Below are 18,527 nucleotides of genomic sequence, written 5' to 3' on the forward strand. Positions count from 1 at the left end.
GAATCAGGCACAAGTGTCTAAGTTCAAATATGTCGCCAAAAGAATGATCAATTAGTGAACTTTGGATTTTTATGCTAAGACGATATGAATTAAAGAATATATTAAATTCAATATATTTGGCATTAGAATTAATAAAATTGAACCTTCTAAAAATTCACAATAGTTTAAGCTCAAATATTGAGAATACATGATTTGAAATAAATTATTCTCAATTTAATTGATATCTAATCCTTACAAGATTTGACAAAATTTTGAAATTCATGCATCAAAAATACAATATCAACAATTCTCAAAATATATTAGTTTATACAAGATATTTGAGACAAGAATATAAGACTGAGTCTAAAGATTCTTCACAATACTAACACTTTAAAAGAATAATTTACATAAGTGTTATATTTTAGACTCAAATCTAAAGAATGCATGATTTAAAAGAACATATGATTCTCATATCAATTTACATAAAAAAAATTAGAGATTTCAAAAGTAATTTAAATCCCAAATTTTAAGGGTATAAAATAAATCAAATCTTCTGAATATTTTTGGGTACAAGATAAACTATATTTATATCCCAAAATAATATAATATTTACTAGTTAATTTGGGGAATAAATTTTTTTTTTGTCATTGACGCATCAATTTTGAGGGTGAGATTAATCCAATGAGTCATATAAGAGTAAGGATAGTTCATAAAATTTCCACACAACAAATGTGAGAATATAATTTGAATATATCAACATGTATCAAAAAATTTCCAAAATAATGTGCCAAAATTATAAGAATAGTAAATAACAATTATTTGGCATTTAAAGGAAATAAAATTTAGAATCTTAAGATTCTGACACGTCTGTGGGCTCCCATCAGTTTTTTTTATTTATTTATTTATTTTAAACGGTTTCTTCTTCGCCCGAATGCAGAGAACGGGTCGAAACGACCCACGTCTTGACCCGGTACAATGTGAAGATTTACGCAGCAGAATTCGACGATTCCAAAGGCGTTTTGATCGCAAAACATAAACAAAAGTATCGCGCATATAAATTTTTAGGATTATCGACTTTATGACAGATTTGAGAAATTAGGGTTCATTGGCAATTTTAGAATTTGTAAGCGATGGTTTTCATGATTCATATGATTCCAGCAAACAACATGATCTTAAAATTGTTTACAATCTAAATTTGTTGTCTTTAACTCGGATCGAAAAATAAGGTTATTCCCATGATCAATTTTATTTCAAAATAGTATAATATATGATCAACAAAGATGAATCAAATGTAACAAGCAAAGATTTACGGATTTCAATAATATATGATTCAAAGATTTAGCATGAAAGTAATATGGCAAGTTTGATCGGTGTCAATGTATTCATACGATTTTAACAACACCCATAAGAATGATCAAAATCATAAAATCATATAATAACAGCAAACATCAATAATAACCCTTTGTCAAAATTGACATCGAATGGAAGAGAAGTCAATTTACGGGTTGAAACAATTTGCAAAAGCCATAAAATGTATCTATTTGGCTCTGATACCAATTGATGAAAGTTTTAGATTTTTAGCCATAGATCACTAGATACAAATTATAGCATATCATCAATAACAAAGAAAGAACAAGAGATTGTGTACCTTTGAATTAGGTTGATGAGGATAACCGTAGACAACGCCGACAACTATGAGAGGGGTAACCACCCTCGTTCTGTCTAGCTCTAGGTTTTCACCAATATTCAGAATAATTAACCGTCTAATGGGATGACGTTTAAATAGCTATACGGCTGAGGGCAGGGACCTCTCATTGGGCTTATCTAAATGGTCCAACCCATCACAGTCCATTTAGTTACAAAAGCCCAATCACTCAAATTCATCATATAATTAGTGCTTAACACAATAGACCATAATTTATATTATGACACCGACTTATAATAATTGATTATTGTCAATCCATAATTGATTAATTAAATAATTAATCCAACACATATGATATGATAATTTCATACAAATCTTGATTATATTAATTTAATAAATTTAAGTAAATCTTAACTGACTTTACAAATTTAATTTTATTATATTAAGTAAAAGTAACAAAAAAAAATTTTAATCAATGACTTGTTCGAAGATGTGAATTCCTTAATATTTGGCATTCCCCATGTCTTTTATTTACTGTGCAAACTATTGTTTTTGGTACAAATTGTGCAAACTATTTTATTACTCCCTCCGTTTCAAAATGAGTGTCGTTTTAGGTGTTTACACATATATTAAGAAATGCAATGATTAAGAGAAAGAGAATGATTATTTTACCAAATTATCCTTATTAACTATTGGTTAGTTTCAAAAGTAATACTTTGGAAGTAGTGTGCAGAGTATTAATTGGAGGGTACAATTGAAAAGAAAAAGTTATTATTGCATTGGAAACTGAAAGCGACACTCATTTTGAAACAAATTTTTTTGGCTAAAGCGACACTCATTTTGAAACGGATGGAGTAATAGAAAAGGAAATTAGTTGCACATAGGGATGGGAATAGGCCAGGTCAGTCTACAAAGGTCTACGGCCTAGCCTACGACAGACCAGATCAAGTTTTTTTTTTTTTTAAGAAGAGAAGGTCTAGGCTTTTTTAGAAGCTTATTTAGTTTAAAAGGTCGGGCCACAATCCATTCAAAAAGCCTCTTAGACCTATTAGGCCCATCTATTTAAGTAAATATGAATAATATTTTTTTTTAGGGAATGAATAATATTATTTAGGCCAAATATCTCCCCGGGTCCTTTAAGTTTCATGTTTGTTTCAGATAGATCCTTTAAGTTTCTAAGGTTTCAGATAGGTCCTTTAAGTTTCGAGTTTGTTTCGGATAGGTCCTTTCTATCAACCTCTGTTAAGCCAAAGTTGATCTGTCCGTTAAACCAAAGTTGATCTGGTTGGGAAAAAATCGATGCCAAGTGTCAGAGAGAACCACCTCACCCACTTAACGGACATATCAGCTTTGGCTTAATGGACAGAACAACTTTGCCTTAACGAAGGTTGACAGAAAAGACCTATCCGAAACAAACTCGACACTTAAAGGACCTATCTGAAACAAACGTGAAACTTAAAGGACCCAGGGAGATATTTGGCCTATTATTTATTATTATATTATATTTTGTATTTTGAATTAAGATGCAAATTTGTTAACTTTTACAATAATTTAAGCTTATTAGTATACATTAATTTTTTGCATATTTAAATTATCATAAGAGAGTTTAATCTAATTGATATATTTGCTTGCTAGTCTATTTAAACTTAGATTACATTGTTTATTTAAAGATGTTCATATGAAATATGCTTTTAACTAGGCTAACATGTCGTATCAGGCTTTCAGAAAGCCAAACGCAGATCTAAAAAGTAGGTCTATGACAGGCCGCAAGTCAAGCTTAGGCCTTCAAAAAAATTGACAGGCCAGACTTAGACCTTGCATTGCCTAGATCGGCCTAGCCTATTTCCATCCCTAATCACAAAAACTTGTTCGTATCTTTTTTATTTTATTGAGCTAGATTTTAATGTCCATCATAATTTTGCCAAAAAACAGACTCATGAAAAGGAAATTTGAGAACAAAAGACAAATCAACATCCCAAAGTCACCAACCCATATGGGTCAAGTGGCAATTTAACAAAAGGATGCGTTAGGTTGTAGGGCCTTTGCCATGTCTCAATAATGTTTGTGATAATATATGTCCAAAGGTGTTAGGAAAATAAGAGAAGTGACAAGATTGCCACAATTTTAATTTCAATAAATGTCTTGCTAACGAGTGCTTTGGTGTATTTTTTAAATATTTAAATTAAAAAAATATTTTTTGTAAAAATTATATACTTTAATTTTTGATAGCGAAATGATATTTGAACTCCATTTGGTGACAACTGTTGTGACAACTTTCTCTCTCATACTCACATTATTTTTCACTTTTATCTCTCTATTGCTATGGTTTCCGTGACAATACTACTTTTTCTTTGTAAATTATGGTTGTTAAATACTCCCTCCGTCCTAAATTATAAGAAAAAAAATCACACTTATTAAGAAAACTAAAACATAAGAATTTGGAGTATAATTTTTTGTGTTTTCTTTGGAAAAAGTTTTATAAAAAGATGTAAAAACAATTTTCATTAGCTATTGGTTATGAAAAAATGAAAGAGAAAGAAAATTGAATGTAATTTGCATTTAATTTTATGAGAATAAACAAAAGTTTTTCTTGGAAAAGAGATTTTTTAAAAAACAAGATTAAATATGATAAAAATTTGTCTTTTTTGCTTATATTTTGGGACAAAGAAAATGAATTTTTTTTTGCTTATATTATGGGACGGAGGGAGTAAGTTATCATCAAATTGGTTGTTCAAATAACACTCTTTCTTATTATTTACCTTTCAAATAAGGGAAATGTTAACTTGTGCCTTCAAGGCACAAGTTAATGAAACAAATATAGAAATAGCTCATTGGAATGTGTGCATTATATTTAATCTTTAGTTTTTTAATGAATTGAATGCACAAAATTTTATAAAATATTTCTTCTTTTAGATTTTTTAACATGTGCCCTAAAGGCACAAGTTAACACTACCCCTTCAAATAATAATAGAAAAAGACATACTAATGAGGCCACGAGTTCTCACTTGAATTTAAACTTTTGAGATATGAATATTGAATTTTACATATGCAACGTAGTAATGTACTATAATTATTGAGTTCGATGGCTATCTAGGAGGAAACAACATATTCACTTTATATTTAAGCTTTTGAGATAGAATGAAAATAATATGGAAAATTATCTTTGTACATCTATGTTCAATCTACACCATAAGAGAGATAGAAAGAAAAAGAATGGTCTAATATGATAAGAGATATAGAGAGAAAATGAGATAAAAATGAGTGTTCCAGAATTATGAGTGTACAAATTTAAGGGATTTCGAGGACTTCACCATATTATATGTATACTTGATATTATAATTATTATTATAGTTTCAATATCATGGACCACAATGTCACCAATATCATCGACCACAATGTCACCCAAGTGTTGTAACCAAAAAAACAATGTCACCCAAGTGTTATCCCTTATATTATGCTAATAAACTTCCACTACTAGTTCATGTTGAAATTTGGGGTCTGACTCATCCTTACAAAACCGACTTGTAAGATGAGGATTGTCTCATCTTTATAAGAGTCTTATCTATCCGATGTGGAACTTGGGGTTTTTTCCGATAATTCACATACTGTATTTTCCAACATATGGTGACTTGTGGAATTAAATGGACTCAGATGCTATTTTAAATAATTAAATTTATGTCAAATCTAACTCATTTCATACAAAATTAATTTGAAAGATTGAAGTGATCTTACATGTAAACTCATTTTCAATGAGACTCTACAAAACCAAACATGGAAGTGTCAAACTCAAGTAAGACTTGTAAGTTGTAAGTGTGATTATCATTTTGTAGAAATTAATTCCCCTGCCAGCTAAAAGTCATCTGAACATCACCTCATGATATAAATTAATTATGAATGGCCTGCCGATAATGACTCTGATTAATTATAACACTCATAGCGACGTACACCCTCCGGTCACAAATATAAGCAAAAATTCATGTTTTAGATACATTTAATAAATGATGTATGTGGTCTTCATTGTAGACAACATACATCATTTATTGAATGAATTTAAAATATGAATTTTTGCTTATATTTATGACCGGAGGGTGTATGTATCAAATCATTCAATTCAATTTGAAAACATGGAAAAATTATATTCTCTTATGGAACAAAAAATAATGTTTATGGATGGAGCTAAGATAGCATTTCACGAGTTTCCCACATCCCCTGTCGGGTTTCTAGCAACCACCCTTTTGATTTGTGACCGCCAATTTTGAACTATCGTTACTTTCCGGGGATTTATACAAACACAAACATTAAACTTAACACTTTGTACAAAAACAGCAACAACAACAAGAAGAAAATAATTTCGTCAAAAAAAATAAGAAGAAGAAGAAATTAATAAAAAGTTTATTTGTAAAAATGATATAAGCCCATACACAAATTAAAAAAAAAAAAAAACAATTCAATGGCTGAGAGAGAAGGAGAGAATGTTTGACAGATATTTATTACGTTTTTTATGATTATTTTAGTCTCTCAAGATCATCCTATATTGTAAACAAAAAATCATATAGTCCTATCTTCTCATTTTTATCAAAAAATAAAAAAGATTAAAACTTTCGATTTGATAAAATCATTTTTGAAGTTCAAAAGTTTTTGATGTAGTAAAATTAAATTTTAATTAATAAAATTTAATTACTTTATAAAATGTGATATTAAGATTTGAAGAGTTCATATTAGACCATGTAGGATGGTTAATACCATTCAACACCCACTTTTTCAATTCTCAACACTACACATCATTTTCTCTCTCTTAATTCAACATTCATTCAACTTTTACCTCTCCAATGGTTTTTCATCCAACACCCTACCCCACCACTTTTTATTTATTTCTTATTCTTATTTAATTTTTGTTTTTATAATTACATAAAATTATAATTATCGATTATAATTAAATTAAAATAATACAATTAACTATTTATTTTTTAGTATTTTTGGAAAAACAAAATTTAGTAAAATAATTTATTTTTATTTTCTTAACTTAATATGGTTGAAAGTTTGGAACAGAGGATGACTGGTTGAAATTTGGTGTAAAACCAAAATTAGGTACGTTTTGAGGTATGTTTTGAGGACGTTGGTTGAAAAATTGATTTGGATTTGGATAATTGTTGGAATTTTCGTAGTTAAATGGGTAATTAGAATAATTTTGGGTGTTGAAATGGTTATTATTGGGATCCATTTCACTAAAAATAAGATTAAAACTTCACTTAGCTTGCTAATAGAAAGATATTAATAAGATGAAGATAGTGAAAAACTTGTTTTTTTTTGCTGTGTCCAAATCAAATGAATCAAGTCTCTATTTATAGAGAAAAAAAAATCATGAATTTTGGAGTTTTTTTTAAAAAATTAATTTACAACGAAATTATTGAGGTCCAATTATTAAAATAATAAGAATCTGGACAACCAATAACAAAGCAGCACGTGTCCCTTATCTTTCAAAATTTCGTTTTCTCTCTCCGTCATCTGCACCTCACGCGTGTTGTCGGCGCGTGGGCTACACGCGTCATGTTTCAGCAAATAAAGACGCGACACGTGGCACTTTCGGCAGGGTTCAACAATGTTTAATGCATTCATCTCCTCTCTCATCCATCTCACCATTCAACACACTCTCAACAAACCATTGGAGCTTTTATTATTGTTGAATCTCACTTTCAAGAGACCATTGGAGATGGTCTTAGTTAGAGATTACTCTTCCCCTCCCTCTCCAACAAGCCGACCCTAGTTTTCTCTCTCTCTAGGTTTTCTCTTCCAGTTTCTTCATTGAAGGGTGGTTTTGGGTCAATTTTTGACCTGAAATCACCCCCACTTCATCATTTTTTCTCTATTTTAATCTAAATAAGTGATTTTCACATAGATTTAGGTTTTTTCTTTGTGTCAATTTAAATAAGTGATTTTCACATAGATCTAGGTTTTTTCTTTGTGATTTCATCATTTAAGTGTGGTGGTTTGTTGTTTGTCGTCTTGTGCGGCGCTGTTTGATTTCCCGTCTTCTTGCGGTGTTCATTTGATTCATGTTGAAAGATCGATTATTCAATCAAAGATTTGGGCGTCAACGTTGCAGATCCGGATGCCTTGTATATTTCAGTCACTTTAATTTTATCATATATTTTTGTAGGCATTATGCCGTTATACGCTATTAACTTGGATACTGTGAGTTTGTTCGCATATTCATTCTTCACGTTTTTAGCGCTGTTGAATGATGTAATCTCTCGATTTGAATGAATGAATATCATTTTATTTTTATAAAAAAAAAAGATTTGAAGAGTTTAATTTTTATTACTTGTTGCGACTTATTTTATATAAAAGTTCCAAAAAAAAAAAATTATAATGAAGATTTCGAACCTTTATTTAAATGAAATGTTCTAGTCCTCTTGAGTTTAGCTCAGATGGCAGAAACAATGTATAATATATGCAAAGTTCGGGGTTCAAACTCCGACCACCACCAAAAAAAAAAAGAGAAATTCCACATATCGATTTTACATTATCAGTCCTTAAATAATATTTTTTTATTATATAATTTTGGATGGATTTAGTTTAGTTGAGGTTTAGTATTAATCATACGCATCAAGCATGAAGAGGCAGATATGTTTATTTGATCATATATAATTATATTTATAAAAATAAGTTTGTAAATATAGGACGAATATTAGTTGCAGTGTATTGGGTCAATAAAGGTTGAAGTCAATGCTCATTTTAAAAGGTGTGATTCCCATTCTTCGAGTGATCAATGTGGAGAAATAACTTTATCCCTTAATTATGAATATTTATAGGCAAAACTATTTCTAATGGTCAAAACGAAATGACCTACAACCTTGCTTGTTTATTTGCACAAGTTATGTGTTAATTTCCCTCGTTGAGGTCCCTTCATTTGATTGACAACTTTCCACTTCATGTCATGATCAGTTGACAAGACCCATAATAAGCATCTTTTCTTAAAACATGTTTCCTTACTCACCGTTATTTACAATTAGGGTATGTTTGGTTCAAAGGAAAGAAAGGGATGAGGAAAGAAAGGTTGAGGAAAGAAACACTTTACATTGTTTGGAAACACTCTAAAAAGGGATGGAAAGAAAGAATCTGGTGGGCCCCACACAAAAAATCCTTCCACACCAAAACGTGCAGAAAGGTTGAGGAAACTCACCATTTTACTTAAAAAGTCCAAAACACCCCTACCATTATTGTTTTTTTTATTTATGTTACTATTCTTTCCTTTTTTGAACAAATGGGTGTTTATGTCAATTACTTAAAATAGATCATTCTTTCCTCAAACTTTCTAATCCACTTTCTCTTAAACCAAACAACTAAAACAATCCTCTCACTTTCCACTCCCTTTCTTTCCTTATACAATCTTTCCTTTCACTATCTTTCCTTACACTTTCTTTTTGCAACCAAACAGACCGTGACGCTATTAAAAGAAAGTATGAGTCTAACATCTCATTATCAAGTTCTACCGAACACTGATACAATATGATATCTTCGAGACTCACATGTTAATTAATTAGTAGACTCGAGAAAAATTTGAATAACCTCGTTCGACTGCAGTAACACTCGCTTGATCTTTCACTAATTGAGGAAACTCATCTTACTTTTAATCTCATATATGCCAATTTCGATTAACAAAGTAATTACTTTGGATCTTTAATTTGTGCTCTTAAAAAACTGTTAACATTTTTCATAAAAGATAGGTTGATGATTATCCCACTTCATGAATATTTCGGGTTGGTTCCACATTCTCACTCTAAAAATGTACTCCAAAATTCTACTCTAGTTGGTAAATAACAGAATACTACTACCTCCGTTCCGGTATAATTGACCTACTTTGATTTTTCACACGGATTAAGAAAAGTGTATAAATAAAGGGGAAAGTGGAATATATTGTATTGGGAATGATAAAAGTAGTACTCCCTCCGTCTCGGTTTAATTGACTTACTTTGGTTTTTCACACAGATTAAGAAAAATGTATAAATAAAGGGGAAAGTGGAATATATTGTATTGGGAATGATAAAAGTAGTATTATTTAGTGTTATATTGTATTGGGAATGATAAAAGTTGTATTGAAAATTGAAATGAGTCAGTTATTTTGGGACACTTTTTTTTAGAAAATAGGTCAGTTATTCCGGGACGGAGGGAATATTATTTAGTGTTATACTCCCTCCGGTCTCAAATAAAGAAAATATTCCTTTTTTAGGTTCATTGAGTAGTTAATGTATCTGGTCTACATTGTAAAGCAGATACATTAATTATTCAATGAATCTAAAAAAGGAATTTTTTCTTATATTTGAGACCGGAGGGAGTATTGTATTGGGAATGATGAAAGTTGTATTGAAAATTGAAATGGGTCAGTTATTTTGGGACACTTTTTTTTTAGAAAATGGGTCAGTTATTCCGAAACGGAGGGAGTATAATTTATCACCGACACCGATACCGCTTGTTTCTCTTTCATTCAACATCTTTACACTGGCTTGGTAAGAAAACAGAGGTAAGTTATGTCACATCAAAAAAATATCCTATACTTGGTGTATTATATTCTTATTTAGGTTTTAAAATGATTGTAGACGGCTTAAACAAATGATTAATACCTTTGACCCATTGAAAATAAATAAATAGAAAGTATAATGTGACGAATGTTAATTCGATAAAAAGAGGGGTGTTTAAATATAATAAAGGGAAAATAAGATGTGAAGTGAATGAAATTTAATGATGTTTAAATATAATACTAGTTATATTTTTTATCAAATACTTCATGGGATATCGAGAGCTTCTTTTTAACCTGAAAATATTCCTACTCTTGTGTTAAAATCTGAGAGACTTTTTCTAAGTTTTCTTCTATTTTTTATTGATTCATGATATTAATTCTGTTAATTTTATATCTGAAAAATACAATATCTAAAATTTTAGACTCCTATTTTGTAAGTTATTCTAATCAGATTCGCATGTGTTTATGTCTGTAGATAAAACTCAACTAAAATAATTCAAATTATTTGTTTTTAGTAAAATGCCTATGACCCTATATTCAACCGAGAAAAAATTATTTAACTTATTAAATCGCAAAACAGCTTTTGTAAAAAGTCTAGAAATACAATAATATAACTTCTCATAATTTATATTACTATATAATTTGTCTTACAACCCCTGCAAAAGCAGCAGGCTAAAGACTACACATCATCAACATTTGCATGTACTATTGATTGTACATGTCATGGACCATAGCAGAACAGTGCTGCTTTACAACTGTCAAAATATAAAAGCTAAACTCATAATTCATCATTCATAATTCATAATAATAAACAAAAGCAATCCTATCATAGAAACAGAATATATTAAATTCACACTTTTTTGTGAAGACAAAATGCGGAAACTTTGCTTCCATTTTCTCTCTTTCGTGTATTATTATTATCAAGTGCTCTTCTTCTTCCTTTTCCATCGCTTTCTTTATTTTCAAATATTCTTCACTCATATAGCCTACAAAAATATAAAACATGCAGATATTATTATTATTATTGTTATCATCAGTCAGTCAACGTCATTAATTATATGGTCCCTCACCTAAATCTAAACGAGAAAAATATTTATTATTATACGTAAAAAGTTGATGTAGACCATATACACAATTTTGCTCTTATTACCAGAATAGTTAAATTTTGCCAAAAGCATGTAAACACATTTTGAAGGGTTGAATCAATAATAGTGAATACTGAATACTCACCGATTCTCTTAAGTCATTTATCTGATTATGGATATTTTTGTTAAAGTTTCGAAATGATAAATTATTAATAATTTATCAATATTAATAATTAATTTACTCAATGGCAATATGTGTCAAAAATCATTTGTTGTTTTCCAAAATCGTTCACTCATAATTAAATTATTTTATTCTTTACACCATTCCCATTAATCCTTACATGAGACAGAAAAATTAAAGTATATGTTTTTACGTGTATATAAGAGTATTTTTGTCAGTAGATAATGAATGTATAATGAGACTCATAAATAATTGACAGACAAATACTAAAAAGAAATATTATATTATAGTATTTAATGATGGAGGAATTACAATTGCAACAGAAAGGTGAAGAAATAAATTATGCGATATTAATATTATAGAGGAGATTAAATGAAAAAGCTTACATGCATAGAGATATGGTAAATCATCCACTATCTAAGAGTGGTAAGGAGGGGGAGGTGATGCATAGATGTAACTGTGAACTGGTGGTGGAGGAGAGTGATAAACTGGGTGAGGAGTGTAGGGAGGATGAACTGGTGGTGGAGAGTGGTAAATTGGTTTTGGAGTGTAGGGAGGGTGAACTGGTGGAGAGTGGTAAACTGGTTTTGGAGTGTATGGAGGGTGAACTGGTGGTGGAGAGTGGTAAACTGGTTTTGGAGTGTAGGGAGGGTGAACTGGTGGTGGAGAGTGGTAAACTGGTTTTGGAGTGTATGGAGGGTGAACTGGTGGTGGAGAGTGGTAAACTGGTTTTGGAGTGTATGGAGGGTGAACTGGTGGTGGAGAGTGGTAAACTGGGTGTGGAATGTATGGAGAATGAACTGGTGGTGGAGGGGATGAGTATTTGTATGGCTTCTTTGGTGGTGGTGGAGAGTGGTAGTAGGGCTTAGGGCTGACGTGATGCACTGGTGGTGGTGGTGAGGAATACTTGTATTTTGGTGGTGGAGAGTGGTAGACTGGTTTTGGAGTGTATGGAGGGTGAACTGGTGGTGGTGAGTGGTAAACTGGGTGGGGGTGAGGGTAATGGTGGTGGGTTGGTGGTGGTGGAGATGGATACTTGTAAGGTTTTTTAGGTGATGGGGGAGGTGAGTGGTGAACTGGGTAGGGGTGGGGGTGGGGGTGTGGATGGGGGTGAGGGTGTGGATAAGGGTGATATGGAGGTGGAGGAGATGAATACTTGTATGGCTTCTTTGGGGGAGGAGGTGAATGGTAAACTGGATGGGGGTGTGGGTAAGGTTTTGGGTGGGGGTGGGGATGAGGGTGTGGGTAGTATGGAGGTGGGGGAGAGTGGTAGTAAGGTTTAGGGCTTACATAATGCACTGGTGGAGGAGGAGAGGAGTATTTGTATGGCTTCTTTGGGGGAGGAGGTGAATGGTAAACTGGATGGGGGTGTGGGTAAGGTTTTGGGTGGGGGTGGGGATGTGGGTGTGGGTGGTATGGAGGTGGTGGGGAGTGGTAGTAAGGTTTAGGGCTGACATAATGCACTGGTGGAGGAGGAGAGGAATATTTGTACGGCTTCTTTGGTGGTGGTGGAGAATGGTAGTAAGGTTTAGGGTGCACATATGGTGGAGGAGGAGAAGAATACTTGTAAGGTTTCTTTGGTGGTGGAGGTGGTGAACTGTAATGGTAGGGAGGAGGAGGTGAGTAAACCGGTGGGGGTGGAGAGTGGTAGTAGTATGGTTTCTTAGGTGGTGAGTACACTGGTGGTGGTGGTGAAGAGTAATGGTAAGGTGGTGAAACTGGAGGGTACACCTTGGGTGGTGGTGAATGTGGAGGATATTTCTTGGGTGGTGGTGGTGAAGAGTAATGGTAAGGTGGTGAAACTGGAGGGTACACCTTGGGTGGTGGTGAATGTGGAGGGTACACCTTAGGTGGTGGTGGTGAAGAGTAATGGTAAGGTGGTGAAACTGGAGGGTACACCTTTGGTGGTGGTGAATGTGGAGGGTACACCTTAGGAGGTGGTGGTGAAGAGTAGTGGTAAGGTGGTGAAACTGGAGGGTACACCTTTGGTGGTGGTGAGACTGGAGGGTACACCTTAGAAGGTGGTGGAGGTGAAGAATACAAATAGCTGTTTGCTGAAATTTGAGATGGTATGGAGAGAGACACTATAGCTAATAGAAGAGTCAAAGTGGCAGAGGCCATTGAAGACCTCATTTTTTTTGTTCTCTTGTTGCCTTAACCTCACTAGATAGTGGGATTTTGATATGCTATAATGTAACCAAGTGATGCCCTTTATATAGATCTTTAATTTACCTTATTTATTACCTAGTAGTACTAACCATATTAGAATTTCTCCTAATCATGTTGGTTGGTAACTTTGTTTTCAACTTGTCAAAATTGTGTTGCCAATAAGGCGTTGCCGTATCTTTTGGTGTCCTATTTTTTTTAATCAAAAGTCAATAATATTCTAACACAAGTTTTGATAAAAAAAAAAAACTAGCACAAAAGCTGGCACTTAAAAATTGTTATAAATAAGCAACTTACTTTTCTGAATAGTTTGATTTAATTGGAAAAAAGGGAGGATAATTTATGCAAAAAGAGAAGTTGTGTTCCCTATATTCATTTTCATAAAAAGAAGAGAAAAATTATTAAAGCAAAATTAGGTTATTTTATTTTAACCAATTTTTTAAAATTATTAAAATGGACAGTATTTTGATGTAGGCTGCAAGCTTTTAGCAGGAAATTTTTTTTGTGGTGGCCAGGATTTGAACCCCGGACCTTGCATATATTATACATTGTCCATACCAACTGAGTTATGCTACCAACTGAGTTATGCTCACGAGGACTTTTTTAGCAGGAAATAAAATAGCTTGAAATGTCTCAAATTAAAACAAAATAGATTTTTTTTAATGAATTAAAACAAAGGAGGAAGAATATAAAATGTGTTAAATTGATGGATAGGTTAAAAAATCATCATTGTATTCGAATTCCTAATTTATCTTCTCCATATATCTTTTACTGTTCTTGAAAAATGCATGTATAGAGGCCTAACTTCGTGCTATATTCGTTTGTCCTTTGATTTGAAGACTTTTCAAAAAGACTCGTACACCAGGGCCCATGCATATGCATAGCATAGCAGCCTCAATTATAGGACGATAATTTTACCTGAAATTTTGATTATTACTTTTATAAAGTATAGACATAAATTTTTTCATTTAAAGAAAAATTAATTTCGATGCCATTAATTCATTTTGGTAGGCAGAGTCTAGAATATTCTAGACTAGATTAGTATATACACTTCTAGCTCCCCATCACAAATTTTGCATGCATTTAAATGATTTATCATGCATCGTCTAGGCTTGGTCCCATTCAGATAAAGACAAAAGTTATGTCTCCTGTTTACTTTTAAGCCATAGTTTTTTTTTTTTACTCTTCTGTAAAGTATATAGTATATATGACTTTTGATATACAAATAGGATTGTGGGTCCAATTGGATATAATTTACCATCCTATCACAATTATAAATAAAAATTTATACTTTAGATTTATTCAATTAATAATGGATATGATCTTTATTATAGACCACATACGTCATTTAATGAATGACTCTAAAATTTTGATTTTTGCTTACAACAATGAATAGTGACAGAAGGATGTAACTATTTTCTTAAGTCGTTGTTGTTTCTCTAAAACAATTTATTTTTATAATGGAAGGGTGTTAATTTTTTAAGACCCTTAACCCGGTACTTACAGGCATACTCTTTATTTAGTTTTGTTTTAAAAAAATATTTGAAATCTGGTTCGATCCTAGCGATTTTTATAAAACAACATAGAAATGTATACAAAAATGTTTGCTTTATTATGGTTTTTAATTTTTTAAATTGGTTTACAGTTTTATTTCAAATCGGCTTGGATTTGAACACCCCTACTTCTTACCCATGCACACAAGGAAATTCAAATCAAGGTTGAGAAGAATAATTATCTGTTTTTTTGACAAAGAATAATTATCTGTTGAATCTACCATTTTTGTATACATTTCTATGTTGTTTTATAAAAATCGCTAGGATCTACAATTAAAAGATTTCAATTATTTTGAAATCTTTTAATTTTTCTGTTCTAAAAAATACTCAGTTTAAACAGGATAAATGAGTGAGCATGTAATTTTTCAATATTTATTCAATATCTTATTTTTTTCTCAATTTATATTCCAATCATATCATATCATATAATATATAATATATTTATAAAATTTATCACGTCGTTGACTCGTTTCTTTCTCTTTCAAAACATTGAGGAGATTTATGCATGTACACAAATCATTAAGTGTAATTGAGTTGTGTAAAACACAAAAACTGCAGAGATGGGAATCATAGATCACTTGTTTAATTAAGAAGCATGGGAACAAATAAATTAATAGAAATAGTAGCTTAGTTTATGCTCTTATATCAGTAAAAATTAGGTGGGAGTTATTATTTTTCCACAGATTAGCATATATATATACCCCACAAGTCCATATTATTTTTCCCCTAAAAATGTCCATGTTACTTTTCTTTCAATGTATCCGAACTAGGAAAAGTCCGGAAAATTAATTTTTACCTGGGCAACAACACATCACCATTAATTATTTTTTCCATTTTTTTAGTTGTCCACGTTTTAAGATTATTTATCTTGACTAAAAGAATCAATACATTCTAATATCTATCTCATTACACCTATTTTTTTGTTACATGAGATAAAAAAGAACAAAGAAACAAAAGAAAGGAAAAGAAAAAAAATTAAGCCCTAATAAAGTACCCATCCACAGTGTCAACTAATAAATTAAGCCCTAATAAAGAAGAACAAAGAAACAAATAAAATTAAGCCTTAATAAATTTCATTATCTTATTACACCTATTTTTTTATGAGGAAAACATGTCTAATATAGATAAAATATAATCGGCGCAGGTTTGTGAATTTAGATTATGTCTTTTTAATCCTAATAAAAAAAGATTATGTTTTTTTAATAAGGCAAACTAACCTATCGAGATTGACACAAAAGAAAATCAAACATGAGACTCGGAACATACTTCAAGGTTTCAATTCAAATTTAAATTATGTTGATGTTAACAATTAAAATTTCATTGTTTTTCATGATATGAAAATTCTTTACTAAAAAGAAAATGATATGAAATTTCTGCCTTGTTTTTGAAAGGTGGGAACTAGGTCGAAATAAATAATAACAATGTTTCAATTGATAAGTTCTTTAAAAAAAAAAAAAAACATTCTATATTCTATTGTAGATGAGATTATGTTCGATTACATCTAAATCACAAAAGTATAAACTGGACAAAAAAATATAAGAAACTCTCAAAAAGCATTACAACTTTTATGTTAGAGGTGGCCTTAAATTTGTTTAACCGTGCTTAATTTTTGTCTTGTTTCATTTTTGTTTCTTTTTCATCTTTTTATTTTGGGTTAGATTTTTCTTCTCCTTGTATTTTTTTCTCATTTATTTTGATATATTTTAAAATTATAAAGAGCAACAGCAATAATAATAAGTTGCCCTTAAAATAATTTAAAATCCGTCACTAGCAAGTTAAGGGAAGTCACCAACCACGCAATAAATGACCCTTATTAGGATAGTTTATTGATTTAAGTCATCAGAAGTAAGAAGAAAGGGAAGGCACCAACTTGTACCCAAAAAAGAAGAAAGAGAAGGGACCAACCCAAACATTGATATTCGATGATCATGACTGCAGTACTTTTTACAGAAAAAAGGTTTTACTTTCATATCCAACCCCTGCATATGCTTGACTTTAATATTGGGATATATCGATCCAATATCTTCCATCATACATAAGTATTTTTTTACCATCGGATTAAAAAAAGTCACACCATTGCAACAAAAAAAAATCACATCATATTTCATTTAATTTAATGGTAAAATATATTGATCCGATAATAAAAACTAACTTATGTATGTTTTTTTTTTTTTTGAAAGAACTAACTTATGTATGTTGTAAAATTTGTTTCATTCATATACAGTAGAATTGACATATTATTTACTAGAGTAATTTTTCTTGGACACCTCATATATGCATGGCACACTTATTTTACACTAAAATATAAAATATTTAATATATAAAAACTGTTTTTTTTTCCTTTCAAAATGATAAAAATTGTTTATTTATGATAATAATATCATTGATGGTGGGAGAAGGTCGAAAACATGCATAACATAAAGCTCCGCCATCAAACATCGAAACTTCACCATCGATCATCGTTGAGCCACTAAAGCTCTTCCACTGACCACCTTGGATCGTTAGAACTCCACACCATCGGCCGGCCACCATCAATATTGAGGTGTCAAACGAGTGTCCCTATATATGAAATGTCCAGCTATCAATAGTCAATACTCGGAGAATTGACCCTCCGTGGTTACATAGAGGACACATTCCGTTGACTGAACGTTCTACATACTGTGAAAAACGAAGGTATAGTCATATAGCCCCTTGTCACACGCAAAACCACATTCCATTGAAGCTCCTAGATCAATTGATCTTGCATTATTTTATATTAATTTTATAAAATTAATTTAAGTTAGCTTTATCACGACAATTTTACTATGATAAATTTGCTATAAGAGCTCAAATATTAATTATAATAAATTTGCTATAAGAGCCCTAGGGCTGGAAATGAGTCGAGTCGAACCGAACCTGTCTGAGCTCGACTCGACTTGATAAGAATTTGCTCGGCTCGAAACTCGACTCGAGTTCGACACGAACTCTTTTTTCAGCTCGAGTTCGACTCGTTTAAAGTTCACCGGCTCGTTAGGTTCAACTCGTTGCTCGAGTAATATAATTCAAAAGTTTTTTTTGTTTTTGTCAAAAATTTATATTTTGACCTTTTAATTTATTTAAAAAAGTATACAAAGATTGAACTAAAAAAAAACTATAGACCATGTTTGTCTTAAGACTACTACTAAGGAAAAAGTAGTAGTACTTTAAAATCAAAACAACTGTAGCGCAAGCTATTTAGATGAACAAATGCACTTCTCTTTTATAACTACTCTTCCACTATGCTGTTATTAAACTCCCCGATGTGGGACAAAGTTTAGCACATATGTCTAGTTAAAATCTTACACAAATGTGTTATTTGCTTCTTGTTGTTTCTTTCACTCTTTTTTTTGGGTGATATTCTTTCTCTCTTTTATTAAATTGT

General features: G+C 31.4%; 1 protein-coding gene across 1 annotated transcript; it reads right to left on the reverse strand.

Moving 5' to 3' along the window:
* Nucleotides 1-10,743: 10,743 nt before the first annotated feature.
* LOC146958303 (uncharacterized) lies at nt 10,744-13,593 on the reverse strand. Its single transcript, XM_085739814.1, has 2 exons — nt 11,795-13,593; nt 10,744-11,128 (listed from the first exon to the last, which is right to left on the reverse strand). Exon 1 carries the CDS (start codon nt 13,539-13,541, stop codon nt 11,826-11,828), a length of 1,716 nt encoding a protein of 571 aa, XP_085595940.1. The 5' UTR covers nt 13,542-13,593; the 3' UTR covers nt 10,744-11,128; nt 11,795-11,825.
* Nucleotides 13,594-18,527: the final 4,934 nt, after the last annotated feature.

The sequence above is a fragment of the Medicago sativa genome, chromosome 1 (assembly GCF_051527215.1).
Source record: "Medicago sativa cultivar Bolivia chromosome 1, Bolivia_mono, whole genome shotgun sequence".
Classification (NCBI taxonomy): Eukaryota; Viridiplantae; Streptophyta; class Magnoliopsida; order Fabales; family Fabaceae; genus Medicago; species Medicago sativa.

Bases quoted from the DNA above. Each gene is read 5' to 3' on its own strand.
- LOC146958303 (XM_085739814.1), bottom strand. From the start codon at position 13,541: ATGAGGTCTTCAATGGCCTCTGCCACTTTGACTCTTCTATTAGCTATA.